We start from the raw sequence: 17,519 nt of genomic DNA, 5'->3' as shown, positions 1-17,519 counted from the left end.
AATAAAAGACTAAAATGGTTTAAAAGAGGTTAAGTGTTACAATTGTATGAGACTCTAAAAAGTGAAAGTAAGGGGAACAGTTTTACAATGCTCTCTAAAAGAAATCTATGATGTCTCAATGCTGCCAGCCAGAGGAAAGGAGGTCCTGGGGGAAAGCACAGCTTCCCAACCTCCTCTGAAAAAGAAGACCATAAGCCCTAAACTTTCAGATGCACTCTCTTTGGTCTCTTGCTGTCTCTACGGGCTTGCCCCTCCCCATGTTGCTGGGAAGATACAGGAGAGAAGAGAGGTAGCCCGCCTGGTACTAAATGAGCAAGCATCTGTACCTGCACACCCCATGCAGCCATGGCTACTATAAATCGCAGCAGATGCAATAGAGCTTAACATGTGTACAGAAACACAAGTGAAACAATAAAGTAGCAGAGATTCAGAAGACCAAGCACGGCTCTCAAAAGTGGTACCATGTGAAAACAATCCAGTTCATATGGGATCTTGGTGACTTTCTGGATGAGGTTGCACCCCACCCACATCACCACTTGGAGACCTTGGGACAGAGAGGATGCTGGGGTAAGCAGCCAACCACCTGACCCAGCATGGAGATTCTCCCCCTTCCTAGCACTGCACTCTAGTTCGAGAGCTGGATTCTATGTAACAAGCTCAGGGGATCAAGCGTAAGCTCCTCAAGGGAAATTTTAAAGCCCTCTAAATTCTGTATCTTCCCTCCTCCACATCCGCCACTGTATTTCTGGTTAATCCTCTGTCCGCCCTCTCCACACCAGCAGGAAGGAATGACCCACAAAGCCATGGTCATTTCTGACCCAAGCTTCTGCTCATGCCGAACCTCTTTCTAGAATACCCCCATGACTCCTCTCTGCCCAGCTCTTTCCTATCCAACCTTGCAGCCTTCACTCAAACTGCTCCCACCCCAGTTCCTTTTCCCAATCACTGCAGCCCATAACAATGAGTTCTTATTCTGAAGTCCTTTAGCACTTACCAACAATAAAGTGTCCATGCCATTTGTTCACAGATTTTAAATTTTATATAATTACTGTCTATATGAATCTTTTATCTCCCCGAAAACATAAATTCTTATAAAACAGACACTCTAAAATAAGTTATTTTCCCTACTATGCTTAGTGAGGTATTCATTAAATTACTTGCTGAATGAAAAAATTTCCATCTCTAAGATTACCCAGATGTTCCCACCTAAATATTCCTTTCAGAAAACCCTGCAGTCAACCTGCACTGCAACTTAGCTCGCAAACAGAAAGCAAAGGGAAAAAAAGTTGTATATTACAAATTCCAATCAGATTATTCCAAAATCTGGACCAAGAAGATAGTAAGTAAACTATGTAGAAAAATGAATAAATAAAACAAAAAACTTAGAAGCATCCCTGAAACCTGTTATCATGGATAAAAGAGTACACATTTTAATTCAGGAAATCTACAGATAAATATTTTCCCCACTATCTTACAATTTCTACATATTAATTTAAAGAAATAGCATAATGGTAAACAGTTGGTGAACAGGTGGTAAACATGCCATTTCCAGGCAATACATAGTTACTCTCCTGGGCTCTCACCTAAAGAGACTGTATTTCCAAATCTATATCTAGGAAGAAATATAAATATATATATATTCACATATATACATATACACACACATATATGCACATACTTATATATACATATACGTACTATTTTGTACTGTATACACATTTCTGTATATAATATATGTTATAATGTCTTACTTATATGGTGTCAGGGCACATTCTGTGTAGGTGACTCTTGGGAACAAATGGAAATATATGTATATAAAATTAAGCCCACAAAGTAAATGGAATGAACTCACCATTTATTCTTGTGACAAAGATATTTAAATTCAATTTCCAAGAATATTGAAAAGAGAGAGGCAGCTCTTGAATAAGAATTTGAGGACTGCTGATGACAATACGGGAATCCAAATAGATTTTGCTGCCTCCATACAGGGATGGCCAAACATCATGCATCATAATCCCAAAATAAAAGTCTCCACCCTCACTCCATTATATAAAACTCTGGATCAAGTAACTCTTACTAGGAAAAAAATAAAGATGTATTTAAAGACCATGGAACAGGGAGCCAGAAGACATAAATGTCCTTGCACAACTACAATCCAGCTGGGAATCTGTGAGACCATCATCTAATATTTCTGGACTCTCAGTTTCTCATTCCGTTAATTAGGAGGAATGGCTATGAGGTCCTTTGTGACTCCGAGGTTTGCACTTTACTTTGAGCATTACCCAAGCACCTGTTACAGAGACTAGGTATAACTACATTCTCATTTTCCTCTCTTTTCTAACAATTCTGTTGACATTGCTGCCTTTGCTCTTCGGCTTCAGATCATTGGAACTAAGGGAAATCCTTGGAAATATTAAAGAAAAAAAAGCAGAAATCCTAAAAGTTGAGATTTTTTTGCACTGAAGTGCTCTTAAAACTTTCCCAGGATACTGGGATATTCAACCTGTGAACATGTTCTTTCTAGTCTGATGCATGACACACTTCCTGTAAGCAGGATGTCATGGGGATGGGAGAGTAGAAAGATATAAACGAAAAAATACTTTCTTGGTTTTACATTTTATATTTGAGGGAGAACCTTTTTCTCCTAAGCCTTAATACCCTGGAGCATTTTAAAAGATGATGACTATTAACATTTTTTTCTAATTCCAACAAAACTAAACTGCATAAAGAAGTACTTTCAAAGTCCTGCTGAGTACTTAACACCACATTACCACTAGGAACACCTACACAGTGAGGTCTTTGGAACAGAAAGAAATGTTTTAAAAATCTTTAAAGTCCTCCGTGTGCACTTGAAACACAAGTGTGTGTGCCCTCAGAAATTTAAGTCTCCCTGGCAGTGTAAACTGAAATCTGCTGTCCTTGAGATCTTTGTTGACATGACCCTAAGAAAGGCAACATTTGCAGTTCCAGAATGTCCAGTAAAGAGGTATTGTTGACAGAGGAGACAGCAGTGCACCTGGCTGTGCCTATGAGCATTCACAAGGGGTCATAGAAACAACGTTCCCTGCATGGGTGAGCTGTAGTTCAGGCCCCTTTCATGGTCCTGGCTTTAGAGCAGAGATTGGCTTGTTCACTGTATTCCCAGCTCCTGGCACGGTGCCTGACACTTAGTGGATTCTCAGGAGCTTTTTGTTAAAACACAGACTTGGAAATTTGCTACTAGTTTACCCACAATTTCCTGACTTCCTACCAACTACAATAAAGCTGAAGAAATAAAATGAGAAAGCAATCTACAAATAAGAAATGCAAGAGATTCTCTGGGCGAAGTAACTAGTGCAAGTCTCCTACGATTGGTACCAACACCCCTGGGAGGATGTGGAAGAAAGAAGTTAAAAAGGCACATGGAACCAGATTCTGAGAGCTTTGCTGATGGGCACATTCTTCCCCACTCCACTCCACCCCCGCCCAAACTGCTCCCTATGGGAGTTCAAGACTTCTTTTTTGTAATGCCCTCTTTTTCTTCCACCCAAATGTTCTATTTAAGTGTGCTAGATTTTGTATCCATATTGCCTATTGAAAAGGTTACCTCCTTTCTATATCCAGTGGAACCTGGTTCCTCTTTTCTAAGACCAACCTATCGCATACATCTCTCGTAGCATCACCTGATTACTCTTCCTAACTTCTATGTCTAATCTTCCTACACCCAGCTCAAACCCTTCAACAGCTCCCTGAAATCTGCTGACTGCTTCCTTTACCTGCTATCCAAAGTCCACTATCCTACCTCCTCTCTGAACTTTACAGAATTTTATTTAAAGGTCTCTTAGTACACATTGATTTTTACATCATAGATCCTTGATGTTGGGTTGCTTTATATCACTTGCTACATCTTATTTATCTTTTTATCTCCTCCAGGGTAACCCAGAAGGTGGTAGTTTCTCCATGTTCCAGGAATGGATTAAATAATTAAGTGATCAAAGCATACTTGTGCTAAATATCTCTTCCCTTTTCTAAAGATCTTTATCAGTTGTAGAATCCCAACTGGAAGCTTATGGCCTAAGTTCTCCTGAACATATTTGATTTGACTCACCCAAGAAGTATTTAAAAACTTGAACTTGAATGACTTTAGAGGGGATACAAATGCCCCACCCTTTTCTATTACCTGTCCTGCTTTATCCATGTGTTCTCCTCTTAAGATTCGATGCTGCCGTCCTTGTCTTTAAATTTATACACACTTGAAACATGACAGTAATAAATTTGTATTGGGTATTTGCTTATATCATAAACTTGCTTAATATATGAAATACATTTCATGTATTACTGCACTGTGTACAATTTTATAGTCAACAGTAAGAGCTTGGTGTGATTCATTTAATAGTTCAGCAGTGCTAATTAGCATTATCCCCAACTGGATAAGTGGGTCTACTAAAGTGAAAAGGCTGGTCTCCGCTATGGTTCATATACAGAGGGAACTGAAGGTGTAGTTACTGGCTTCCCAAAGCCAAGGTGCCATGTCTTCTCCAAGAAGTTCAGGAAAGCTTGGGAAAGGTGGAATAGCAATCTCAGGAGCCACTAACAAAACTAGCTCCAGCTTCCTCAAAAGAAAAGAAGTTGAGTTGTCCCCTTCTGGCTCCCTGACACTTAAGAAGCTCCAAATAGTTGCACTGGGGAAATAACAATAATTAAAAATAATAATAAAAAAAGAAGCTCCAAATAAAAAGAAGCCCACCTCCTTTCATAGCCTTGGGATATTTAGGAGGATCACCAATAAGAAAATGAGACGTCCCCCATAGACCTCAGCTCCAGTTGGCTGCTTTGTGCAAAATCACTGCAAGACTTGACCCAAAGAGCCATTTTTCTTAGCTCTGACGCCCCATCAAGCTTTTTAATGTTGCTAATAAGTGAAGTCTAAGGTTTTGCCTTTAAAAAATACGTATTTCAGAGTTTTCTTTATCGTTCCTTCATTGCCAGTGAATCCCTCACAGTCTTCACGCAAAGGCACTTAATCTTCTCATCTAATGACACTGTCTACAGAAAGAAGCCGCCGTGTCTCCATTCACCAATAGCCAGATCAATCATGTGTCTCTAAGAAAATGAAGTCATACCAAGCTGGTTTTTAACATTACTGAGGGGTGTCATTAAGACCTCAGAGACTCTGTCTGCTGACGGGCTCTGATAGCTTGTGATTAATTAGGTCCGTCTTTCCCATTGAATCCCTCCCTGCCTCTGCTGTCAAACCTGTGCACCCCAACAAGGAGACCCCTGGGATCCCCATATCCTGTGACCACCAGCTTGAATGAGGTCCAGGAAACATCCCCAGACCCTCTGCTCTGGAATAGAAAAATCAAGCACTTACCTTGTCTACTGAGAACAAACTAAGCAGATGGCACAGCCACCTGTAACCTTAAATTGCATCCCCCCCCGCCCCCGTGATTCTGTGATGTTGCTCTTCTGGGGACCAGGATGCTTTTTTCCACACTTCACTATAAATCAGTAGCATTCTCTTTGAAGTGGAAGAGAGAGATCAAGAGGGGAAACATTGTGTGACAATGAAATGGTGAATTAGCATTCTTTTCTTGAGTTCAAATGTTCACTAGCCTTTGTTTGGGTTTTTTTGGTTTTGTTTTGTTTTGTTTTTGTATAATGATTTTTTTTTCCCATTATAGCCAGTTTACAGTGTTCTGTCCATTTTCTAATGTACAGCATGGTGACCCAGTTACACATACATGTATACATTCTTTTTTCTCACATTATCATGCTCCATCATAAGTGACCAGACATAGTTCCCAGTGCTACACAGCAGGATCTCATTGCTAATCCATTCCAAAGGCAATAGTCTGCATTTATTAACCCCAAACACCCCAACCATCCCACTCCCTCCCCCTCCCCCTTGGTAACCACAAGTCTATTGATACCTGCAATAGACTAATCCTGAGCTGAGGCTGGAGGGGGCAGTGGATGGGGTGATTGGAATAGGCAGCTACGATAGGCTATAATATGGGACAGTGCAACACCAAATTGGAGATTGTCCAAGGAAATATAAAGATCACAATGAAGGGAGTTCCCATTGTGGTGCATCAGAAACAAATCCAACTAGTATCCATGAGAATGTGAGTTTTATCCCTGACCTTGTTCACCTCAGTGAGTTAAGGATCCAGCATTGCCATGAGCTGTGGTGTAGCTCGCAGACGCAGCTCAGATCCTGTGTCGTGGTGGCTGTGGCACAGGCTGGCAGCTGTAGCTCCAATCAGATCCCTAGCTTGGGAACTTCCATATGTCATGGGTGTGGCCCTAAAAAGTGGAAGAAAAAAAAAATCAAAGTGTATGTTACTGGCAAGGGAGGGGCTAGGGAGGGGCTATTTCTTCCCTAAAGAGGAGAGTTGGGTCAAGTCCATGAACATATTTTACCATCAGCTTTCTCCTCTCAGACTTCAGTGTACTGATCTGTAAAATGGTCCTGCAGAATTCTATGGTTCTAGGAGGTCATGGTCTTCCCTATCACAATTAGGTTGTATTTATCAGAATTTTCCTTCAAAACTGTAGCATTCTGAGGATAAGCTTCATAAGTTGATACTCCGATACTCCTCTGTCCTTTCTCATGCCAAATACTAAGTTCTGCTCTAAGAGTGTCTGAAGCCAGGAGGTTTCCTTTGACCAAGGATATAGTCACCCTTTCAATCATGCATCAAAGCCAAACAAAACACATAAGTGATTTGGGAACCGCTTTTATAATAAAACTGGGCATTTCACAAGCAGACAGAGAATAAAACAGGGATATAGAGAAAATCAGGTAGATTTCTATCACATTTGCAAAAGAAAATTCAGATTTTTTTTCCCTCTACTCCGCAAAACTAGAGTACTGATCAGTACTAGTGACTCTTCTAAGGAAAAGCTATAATTTTCAAAGGGGGCTCTACCTTGCAAATTTCACCGAGCATCTGCTGTGGGTCACCTCTGGCTTCAGATCCCATGTGGAAATGTACTTTTCTCCAGTCAAAATAGATATCTTCTGACTTCTAAAGATGCAAAGAACATTTGTCTTATTCAATACACATGAAAACCATATGAAGTCCTTTCAGTAAGTATTTACACTCCCATTTTACCAGTGATGAGAAAACTGAGCCCCGATAGAGAGGTAGCTTGGCCAAGGTCACAGGGCAAGTAAGAAACAGATTTGTTTCTATCATCTAAGTCATCTGACATCACATTCTATGGTCTTTCTGCTGTGTTACTCTGGTTGGTTTTTTGATAAAACTACTACACTATTTTTCAATCACCAGTAGATCAAAGCATCTGCCTTTATAACTGTCAATGTGTGTACTTATCTTTATTTAAATATAAGCAATTGAAAAAGTAAACACTGCCCACCCTTCCATTCTTAACATGAAGTACTTTGGTCTGTTACTCTGTTCTCTGTTAAAAGAAGTCTCTTTAATCAAGGAAAAGACTTTGACTCTGTCTGTATGTTGTACGTTCCCTTCCAAGCCTGGCATTTGCAATTGACTATTTCCACTTAAATGCTCCATCAACTCAATCAAAATGTTAATATTCTGATTACAAAGTATTGCTCTATGCATTTTTAACATATTTCTTTTCCATTTCTGGAGTTCACAAATAGGCAGGTCATTTGGGTTTAAAAGAGGACAATTTATACAACACAATGCTACAGTAATTGATCAGTAGAAATATTTCAGGAGATTAAACTACAATCTATATGCACTCACCCATATTCATATTTTTTCCGTACTTTGCACAGAGCTATGGTACAGCTGCTAAACCTCTCTGTGTTTCTAAAAATCAAGATGACCAGTAAACTAGCAACTATCTTTTTAAATCTGCATTAAAAATGCGTTTAGTGGTGTTATTAAGAAGTGTACCTCCTTGTTCATACTTTGCTGCATAAATGATGCTGAAGTTGGAGCAAATAAATAATCACGGTTTCAGCCTCAAGGCATTATCTCTCAGACTACAGAGATTACATATTTTACAAGTCAGATACACAGAACCGTCTCAGGAATTTTAAAATATTAATCTCTTTCTCCCCTGTATGTAGAGTGACAAACATGTGGCTTTGAAATCCAATTATGGTTCACATCATGACATTCCCACTGCAAAATGGATAGCATGTAATAGGAGATCTGCTTAGTAATGACCCCATCAGTATGAGCCACTTCCCTGCTTATCTGTATTATAATATTACAGAGCAAAGCAGGGAGGCCAGGCTGAGGGAAAGCAGGATTTCTACTGGGGGGTTGGAGAATGTGCTAAAATGTTCTGGAAGATGCCTCTTCCCCAAGTGGGATGTGGGGTGGGGGAAGGCTGCTAGAGGCATCGGTGAAGGAGGGGACAACCAATGGGATGGGATGTTAGAGGTACCAAGGAAGCCCCCGACCCCAAAATGCTTTTCCCACCTGCTCTGACAATGCCTTTTGCAAAAAGCAAAGACTTGTACCCTGTAATTAGGCATCAAAGTCATGCATCCCTGAAAGGCAGACCACAGTGACAAACTCAATAACGGTTAGTAAATTTTAACAAAGGAGAGGAAAGGCAGAGAACATGCAGCAGCCAAACAGGAGGAAGAGCGGTTCCATGGAGAAAAGGAGTGTTCAGGGAAGGAAGATGAACTTTGCTGTCTGATATTTCTTCTCTGAGTTGCTATAAGAAAAAAGATAATGCCAGCTTGTGCTGGTAAGTCTCAAAGGTCTTTTACAATTCCCATCACATTCTATCTCAGTCATTGGTTCATTTAGGCCACATGTGTCATTAAATATCTAATAATGAGTTTGGGCTACAAGGAATGTAAGGAAGAGAGAATGCAGGCTTTATGCCTTCCAGGAACTTAGAGCCTGGCTGGGGAGGTAATATATAATATTTAGAAGTAAATTTAAAAGGAAGAACAATAATGCCTACCATAAAAGGAAGTGAGAATTAAATGAAATTTAAACTGCCTATCATAGAAATAGGCTTTTAGTAAATTTAGTTAAATCCCTGGAATATCTGTTCTGTTTCGACACCATGTAAATTCAATCCTTTATGAAACTTTATTTTCACCTATGCACCTGATTCAAAGTGATTCCTCAATAAATAAAAACCCATAGATTTAAAAACCAATGTTATGGTTACCATAGGTAAAACCTCTAGGGGATCGGGAGGGAAGAATTGGGAGGGTAGGAATAACACATACACACGACTATATAAAATAGATGATTAATGAGAACCTACTGTATTAACAGGAAATTCTACTCAATAGTTTGCAATAACCTATATGGGAAAAAAGAATGGATATATTTATATGCATGACTGATTCACTTTGTCGTACACCCGAAACTAATAAAACATTGTAAGGCACTACCAATAACATAAAATTAAAAAAAAAAAGAGGTGGTATCTCATGGTAGTTTTGATTTGCATTTCTCTTATAATCAGCGATGTTGAGCATTTTCTCATGTGTTTGTTGGCCATCTGTATATCTTCTTTGGAGAAATGTCTATTCAGGTCTTTTGCCCATTTTTCCATTGATTGATTGGTTTTTTTGCTGTTGAGTTGTATAAGTTGCTTATATATTCTAGAGATTAAGCCCTTGTCAGTTGCATCATTTGAAACTATTTTCTCCCATTCTGTAAGTTGTCTTTTTGTTTTCTTTTTGGTTTCCTTTGCTGTGCAAAAGCTTTTCAGTTTGATGAGCTCACACCAGTCAGAATGGCCATCATTAATAAATCCACAAATAACAAGTGCTGGAGGGGCTGTGGAGAAAAGGGAACCCTCCTGCACTGCTGGTGGGAATGTAAACTGGTACAGCCACTAGGGAGAACCGTTTGGAGATACCTTAGAAATCTATACATAGAACTTCCATATGACCCCGCAATCCCACTCTTGGGCATCTATCCAGACAAAGCTCTACTTAAAAGAGACACATGCACCCTCATGTTCATTGCAGCACTATTCACAATAGCCAGGACGTGGAAACAACCCAAATGTCCATCGACAGATGACTGGATTCGGAAGAGGTGGTATATATACACAATGGAATACTACTCAGCCATAAAAAAGAATGACATAATGCCATTTGCAGCAACATGGATGGAACTAGAGAATCTCATCCTGAGTGAAATGAGCCAGAAAGACAAAGACAAATACCATATGATATCACTTATAACTGGAATCTAATATCCAGCACAAATGAACATCTTCTCAGAAAAGAAAATCATGGACTTGGAGAAGAGACTTGTGGCTGCCTGATGGGAGGGGGAGGGAGTGGGAGGGATCGGGAGCTTGGGCTTATCAGACACAACCTAGAATAGATTTACAAGGAGATCCTGCTGAATAGCATTGAGAACTATGTCTAGATACTCATGTCGCAACAGAAGAAAGGGTGGGGGAAAAAACTGTAACTGCAATGTATACATCTAAGGATAACCTGACCCCCTTGCTGTACAGTGGGAAAATAAAAAAAAAAAGAGTATAGATGAAAGTGTAGGGAAGTGAATCCAGGGTGGCTTGGGCTCTGGGGAGAAGGATTTAAGCTGTGGATTCCTCACCTGCCCCAAGGCATCACTCAGATTTACTACTTTAGCCACCTCCAGCCTGAGAAAGAGCTGGCAGGTAAAATTCCCTGGACTTCAATACTCTTCTAGATGTTTCTAACCCTTGACCTGTCTAGGGTCTCTGTACAGTGTTTTACAGATTAAGGACTTTGTGCTAAGGAAGAGGGTAGACCTGTGCACTCTGTTAGGCAGGATGTGAGCCTATTCAGTGGAAGGGGTAAATTTCTTAAATTCACATGCAGGCTCCATCTTCTTGCCAAAAGGCTGTGTACAACTGGAAGAAGTAGCTCTTTGCAAGTCGGAAAGATGTGTATGTTAGACAGCAGGATAGCAGTGGCTTAGCCCCACCATCTTTTTGATGGACATGGTAGTAGGCAGAATAATGGTCCCAAAGATGCCCGGGTCCTAATTCCTAGGATTTGTGAATATGTCACCTGAAGAAGAGACTTTGCAGATGCAGTCAAGAGAACAGATTTTGAGAGGAGATGAGCCTGGATGATCCAGGTGGGCCCAATTTGATCACATGAGTCCTTAAAAGTAGAGACATGTGGTCAATTCAGAGCAATGGGACATGAGAAAGATAAGACCTGTCATTGCTACCTTCAAAGATGGGGTAGGGAGACATGAGCCAATGAATACCAGCCACCTCCAGAAGCTGGAAAACACAAAGAAACAGGACCTCTTCCCTAGAGCCTCCAGAATGGAATGCGGAGAACTATCTTTTAGCCCAGTAAGACCTGTGTCCAACTCCTAATACACAGAACTGTAAAAATAATGAACCTGTGTTGTTTTCAGCCACTAAATTTATACTTGGTTGTTAGGGCATCAGCAGAAAACATATGTAAGCTTGATCTACCTTAGTCTGTCCATCCCCAAATTCTCTCAAATTAAGTCCTAATGTGCAGCAGACATCTTGGGGGAAAAACATGTTTCCAACAGTCCTTTGTAACATAAAGTTGTCCATGAAAGCCACCAGCTTTGCTGAGCCAAAGTGATGGAACAGGATGGTGCTTCCCAGAGTTTCCTAAAAGCTTGTCATTATTTCAGGGTGAATGCTTAAATAGTAGCCACTATGTTTCTGCAGGCTGTGGTCCACAGTAGCATCCTCAACCAATGCCCCCCCCACCAAGGCCTTCCAGTGGGTTGAGCATTCTCTCTAATTCCCTGTATTAAAACTGTCGATACTTGGAATACGAACAGCACATTCCACAGAGACCAAAATATGACTGATGATGGCAAAATTCTATGCACTTACATTCTAACTTACATGATGTTATTAACTTTTTTCTCACGCAAGTATTTTATCATGCTATTTAAAAACCTTTTTCAGGAGTTGTTTTGGCTCAGTGGGTTAAGAACCAGACATGGTGTCCATGTGGATGCAGGTCCGACCTCTGGCCTTGCTCAGTGGGTTAAGGTCCAGCATTGCTGCAAGCTGTGGCATAGGTCACAGATTGCGGTTCAGATCTGGTGTTGCCTTGGTTATGGCATAGGCCTGCAGCTGCAACTCCAATTTGATCCTTAGCCTGGGAACTCACATATGCTGCAGGTGCAGCCGTAAAAAGAAAAAAATAAATAAACTTTAGTTAAATCATTTAAATGGCCACGTAGTATTTCATCGCACAAAACAAATTACGTAACGGCTTTCCTAATTGAGAATCCTCCTTTTTCCTAAATCATACATACATGTGCACACACACTGACACATACAAACACAAGTTTAGTTAAAGACAAGAAATACAAGAGGCAATAGCTCAAATTCTTCACAGGCTTTGAATAGATCTTCTTGAACATCAAGTACCTTTTGTGACAAACCAAGCCCTTTGCCCCAGATGCTCATATAATGGGATTCTTCACAGCCTACCTCCACTACATCCTATTAAAGTACTTTTACCTTTCCTTCACACCATTTAATACCAGCTATCATTCTCCTGCTTGTTAATTTCCTTGATGGTTATACGCTTCCCCAACCAGCACATCAGCTTATCAAGGACAGAGACCACGAATGCTCTGTTCACATCTGTAACCCCAAGGGCACAGCACAGTTCTGGCAATGGAGTATGAACATGACATATTTGTAGAGTAAATGAAAAAAACAGAGTTCTTCATGGAAATCTCCATGGCTCTACCCTTGTCCCTGAGCTAGTGCTCAATAAAAAGACAAAAGAACATAATGAGCACACGTAGTTGAAGAAACCGTGTATATTTCTTAAAAGTTTTTTCAACATGCACACTCGAATGGTCATCAGGATACTATCAGGCCTCCTGATGTCCTGTCTGAAAAAAATGGCAAGGTGTGTACATATAAACAAGGACAATTTTTTTCAACATATAAATGCTATTACCAAGGGACACCTCTTTTTTATGAAAACTAACTTTATAACACAGAGACTAGAGGAGACTTTCAAAGTCAGAATGTTAATGGCACGATTATGTTTTGAAACAGGAAAATTGTAGGTAACAACACAGCAAGGACATCCTATGTGGTATGATTCCTTCCCAGGAGATTTTCTTCCTATCTCCCTGTATAATTAGTCTTCCTCTCCTCTCTCAGCCTGTTTTCTGTCCTTCAAGTAGCATTCGTCTATGAGGCTTTACCTTGAAATTATTTGTGTCCATCTTCCTTTATCTGACTCTGAGACCCTTGAAAGTGTGGCCAGCTCCCAACTTGTTTATCTTCAGTGCCCAGTCCAGGTTCCTACACACAAGGCTTAAAGGAATAAATGACCACAAGCTAAATTAAGGGTGGTAGGAAATGATATATATTGAGCATCTTTCATGGGTCAAATACCTGTGTACTGACTGCTGACTTACTTAATCCTCATAAATGGTGTGATAAAATTTGTTTCCATTTTACAGATGAGTAAACAGGTTCTGCTGGGGTAAATAAAATTGCCCAAGGTCACCTAAATCAGTGTGGGTTGGAAAGAAGTGTGGCTAGGCATCAAAACATGAAGGAAGTGGAAAAGGCAAAGAAAAGAATGAGGAAAGAGACATTTTAGGGGCAACCATGATGTGGGAAACTACAAGGCATGTAGATGGTAGGGGGTGGACTAGCTGAAGCAGTGGTTAGAGTCACTGAGAAATAGTAGATATTATAACAGGCAGACCTGGGCCAGAGTATGGTATGCGTGTTGTATGCCAGCCACCACGCGGAGCTGTGTGCACATGCAGGAGAAGATATGCTTTCCATTCTACAGTGCATAAAAAAGCTCTAGCCAAGTCTCCCAATCTCCAACTCAGGCTCTTTCTTTTACCTCAAATGGAGTATGACTATTTTCTAAAAGGACCTGAAGGTCTTTAGGGGTCTCTACTATTGTGCTCATAGAAACAGATCCTCAATTGACATACAATTTCTATGCTTCTGCAGATTAATTTGAAGGGTGCATAACCATAAAATATTTTGGAACCTGATTTGCTTTATTAATAATGCAAAGAAAATGCAGAAACCCAAAGAGAAAGGATAACCTTATGAGAATAAGCACTACCCTCCAATAGCCAGGAAAATCAGAGCAAGTAATTAACATCTGATGATAACATTATCCAGGACAAACCAGTTACAATAGAAAATGATTACAATCCTTAGAATACAATCCCTTTCGGGAATGTTTACTGCCCTGAGTGACTTACAACAGTTGAAGTCACAGTCCCCCTTTGTCAGCAGGCTTTGCTATTTTTCTCAAGAAATGTCAGGTCTAACAACAGCAAGGTGAGAAACACAATTTGCAACTTATTGGCATTTGACCTTGATGCATAAAGTAATACTAACTAGAAAGAAAAGACATGGTTCAAAAATTCCCAGATAAACTTGGGGAGCCTATGGGCTTATGTTTAGCAGTGTTACATGAAAAAAAAAGCCACTTTCCTTTTGCCATGTGAGTTTATTTAGCCCTTCTAAAGATTTTCTATCAGTGTTGTAGTATCTAGAGATTCAAAAACAGTAATAATTATGTCCATTGTAAAGCTCTGCATTGACCATCAGCCTGGCACTTGTTCACTCAGACAGGCATGCAGGTCTCACAACTTAGATATATTTCTAATATGCACCAAGCGGCTCATGAGATCATCTATTTTTTTCTTCGTGGACATGGGCAGGCCAGTGGCCATAACTAACTAGGAATTTCATTAGAGCAGCTGGGTCTCAGCTACAATTTATAGTCTCAAATGTCTTCAATACTTCAGAGCTAAACCTCAAATATCAGAGGTTCAATTTTAGACAAACACTGATTTGAAATTTTAGTAGGTCAACGAGTTCTCTTATTAATAAATATCATTTTTAAGCATTTACTAAGTTCTAAGAACTCTGCTAAGCACTTTACAAACATTTATTAATGTAATTATAACTAATTTATAAAGTGGACTCTATCATTATGTCCCATTTTGCAGATGAGAAAGTTGAAGTTAAGAGGAGTAGCCTGCCCAAAGTCACACCACTACTCGTGGCAGAGCCAGGACTTAAACTCAAGACTGACTAATCATGTGAACCACTATTGTGAATCCAAAGTACAAATAATGGTATATGTACCAAGATGACGTCTTTGATGCAATGCACATCCCAAAATAGAAGACAGGTTAGAATTTTCTTGATTGGTCAAATACTCTTCACTTGAAAAAAAAAAATCTACCTATTGACAAACGTTTGTTGAGCCTTTATTCCAAGCAAAGCACTGTGTATGTATAAAGCATGACCCGTGCCTTTGACAAAGATTGTCTTTCAAGGGAGATAAGACATATGACTTGAGGACTTGAGGGTAAGAAGGAATTGAGAAAACAGAAGATGTCATGTACTCAAACTGAAACACAAATTCAGCAGACATGAGGGTATGAGAAAATTGGAGAAAGAAGGGAAGGTGATGAGAGGGGAATTTCAGGTTCACATTAGTATAGATAAGGCAGTTCCAAATGATTGATGACGAGGACCAAGATTTGGAAATGCTAGTCAGTGGTTGAAAAAGAGAGCTTGGACTCTGAGGTCAGAGGACTGAAGGTAACTTCTACTGTGGATAGAGAAGTCATCACAGAGGATATTAAAGGACATGACAAAGAGGAGAGGTGTAAGGTAAAGACATGGTAGGCACATGGCTAGGTAGGCTTGAGGTTAGATACTGCAACCTGAATGAACAACAGTAGACAGGAGAGTGGCTGCCCTCCATTGTGACACCTTCACAGAACTGGAAGTAACGGTTCTAATTTCCCCCATCCCAATGACACATAAGGTTTGCTTGCATTTATTAAGAAAACTACCTCTTGGAGTTCCCGTCATGGCGCAGTGGTTAACGAATCCGACTAGGAACCATGAGGTTTCGGGTTCAGTCCCTGCCCTTGCTCAGTGGGTTAAGGATCCGGCGTTGCCATGAGCTGTGGTGTAGGTTGCAGACGCAGCTCGGATCCCGCGTTGCTGTGGCTCTGGCGTAGGCCGATGGCTGCAGCTCCGATTAGACCCCTAGCCTGGGAACCTCCATATGTCGCAGGAGCAGCCCCAGAAATAGCAAAAAGACCAAAAAAAGAAAAAAAAAGAAAACTACCTCTTAGGAATTTTCAGAAGGCCTCCATCATTTCGACGCCCCCAAACTTTGATGAGCTAGTCAGTCTAGAAGAATCAGGAAATACAGATGGCAAACATTGAAAAGGGGCCAGCATACACAATCCGGGCCAATAAGACCTTTAAAATGTCTCTCATCACAGTTAGAACAGCCCTCGGTGGTAGATCTTCCTAATGTCTATCACAACAGCAATGTGTGCCAGAGACAAGGGAGCAAACAGAAAAGGGAGGCAAAGGAGAAACGCAGCCAAATGCACGAGCCTCTTGGTGGCAGATCTGAACAGCAGATAGCTACAGCCAAACCAAAGACTATACGACAATGTCTGGTATTTTGTCATTTATCGGAATTTGTCAGCATGACCAAATCCTCTCACTCAAACAGAAAAGGAGGGTGTGAAGGAAGCAAACAAGATAAGCACATGGCATTCTCACCCTATTAGTGTGATTTCTTTGTGTGGCCTTGTTCAGGATAAGCAGCTCCCTTCACTGTGTCCGCCTCACCACGGCAGTGAATTTTTAATGCAAATCAACTGTCTAACAGTATTTGTATTACAGTAATAACCTGGAAGAACTTGTTTAATATCGGAAGACTTAGTGGAGCAGATGAATAGTTCCAACATGATATCCACGGGATAGAAATTCAATTAGAAGCTGCGAGGAACGCTGGAGAGAGGTGGTTGTTGTTCAACACGTACCATAGGGCCCTTTGCCGGAACACAGCTATTAGCTGAACTGGTTGAGAAATTCTGTTTTCCTTTATGGCAATCTGTTAGCTTGTATAAAGTTGCATTAATAAAAAACACCAAGCTGCCTCTGTGGTGGGATAGCAGGATGAGGCCAAGGGCTAGTCACATATTTTATAATTACGCATTAAGTGTATTATGCCACGCAAATTAAAGATATGCCATAATTATAATAAAAATGAGAGATTGTGCATCTGCAAGTGGTGATTGTACAACTACTGCATCCAGGAGAGAAAGCTGGGGCTCTACCTCCAAAAGGCAATTGTTTCTGCAGAAAAAAAAAAAAAAAAAAAAAAAAAAGGAAGAAATTATCTTTCATGCGGACTTCCCTTCTGAACAGGAAGAACAGGAATCCTCTGGAGACAGTCAGTTAGAAGTCAAAGGGGCTGCTAACTACCTCTGCTCTCAGAACCAGGTCCCACTGTTCAAGAACCTACACATTTCAGTGGGGAGCACACTGGAGGGAGTGGAGGTTGTCAAGTTCATTTAGGAATGAGTGGATTCCCAGAGAAGAAAACCTGGAGTCTTACCCTACTGAGGAAAAGTGGTCCAGGATGAGGACATCCAGTCTTCCACACCCCTTACTGAATTTTAGAAGCCCTCGCTCTATGTCTATTTTCTGTTAGTTTGGAAGCCAAAACCCTTCTTGAGAAACTGACTGGTACATTAGCCTCCCCTGCTCCCTGCTGCAGA

The 17,519-nt window shown here is 40.5% G+C and overlaps 1 protein-coding gene across 2 annotated transcripts in view; it reads right to left on the bottom strand.

The window, feature by feature from the left end:
* The window catches only part of SORCS3 (sortilin related VPS10 domain containing receptor 3), a 615,258-nt gene that overhangs the window by 380,113 nt on the left and 217,626 nt on the right, over window positions 1–17,519 (bottom strand). Inside the window, exon 3 of one of the 2 annotated variants that reach the window (XM_021072812.1) lies at window positions 6,915–7,013. The exons of the other annotated variant lie outside the window; for it this stretch is intronic. Coding sequence (XP_020928471.1) covers window positions 6,915–7,013 — 99 coding nt within the window. The remainder of the gene's footprint in view (window positions 1–6,914; window positions 7,014–17,519) is intronic. 2 annotated transcript variants of the gene reach the window in all.

The sequence above is a fragment of the Sus scrofa genome, chromosome 14, assembly GCF_000003025.6.
Source record: "Sus scrofa isolate TJ Tabasco breed Duroc chromosome 14, Sscrofa11.1, whole genome shotgun sequence".
Lineage (NCBI taxonomy): Eukaryota > Metazoa > Chordata > Mammalia > Artiodactyla > Suidae > Sus > Sus scrofa.
This window is presented reverse-complemented; position numbering and strand designations above follow the sequence as displayed.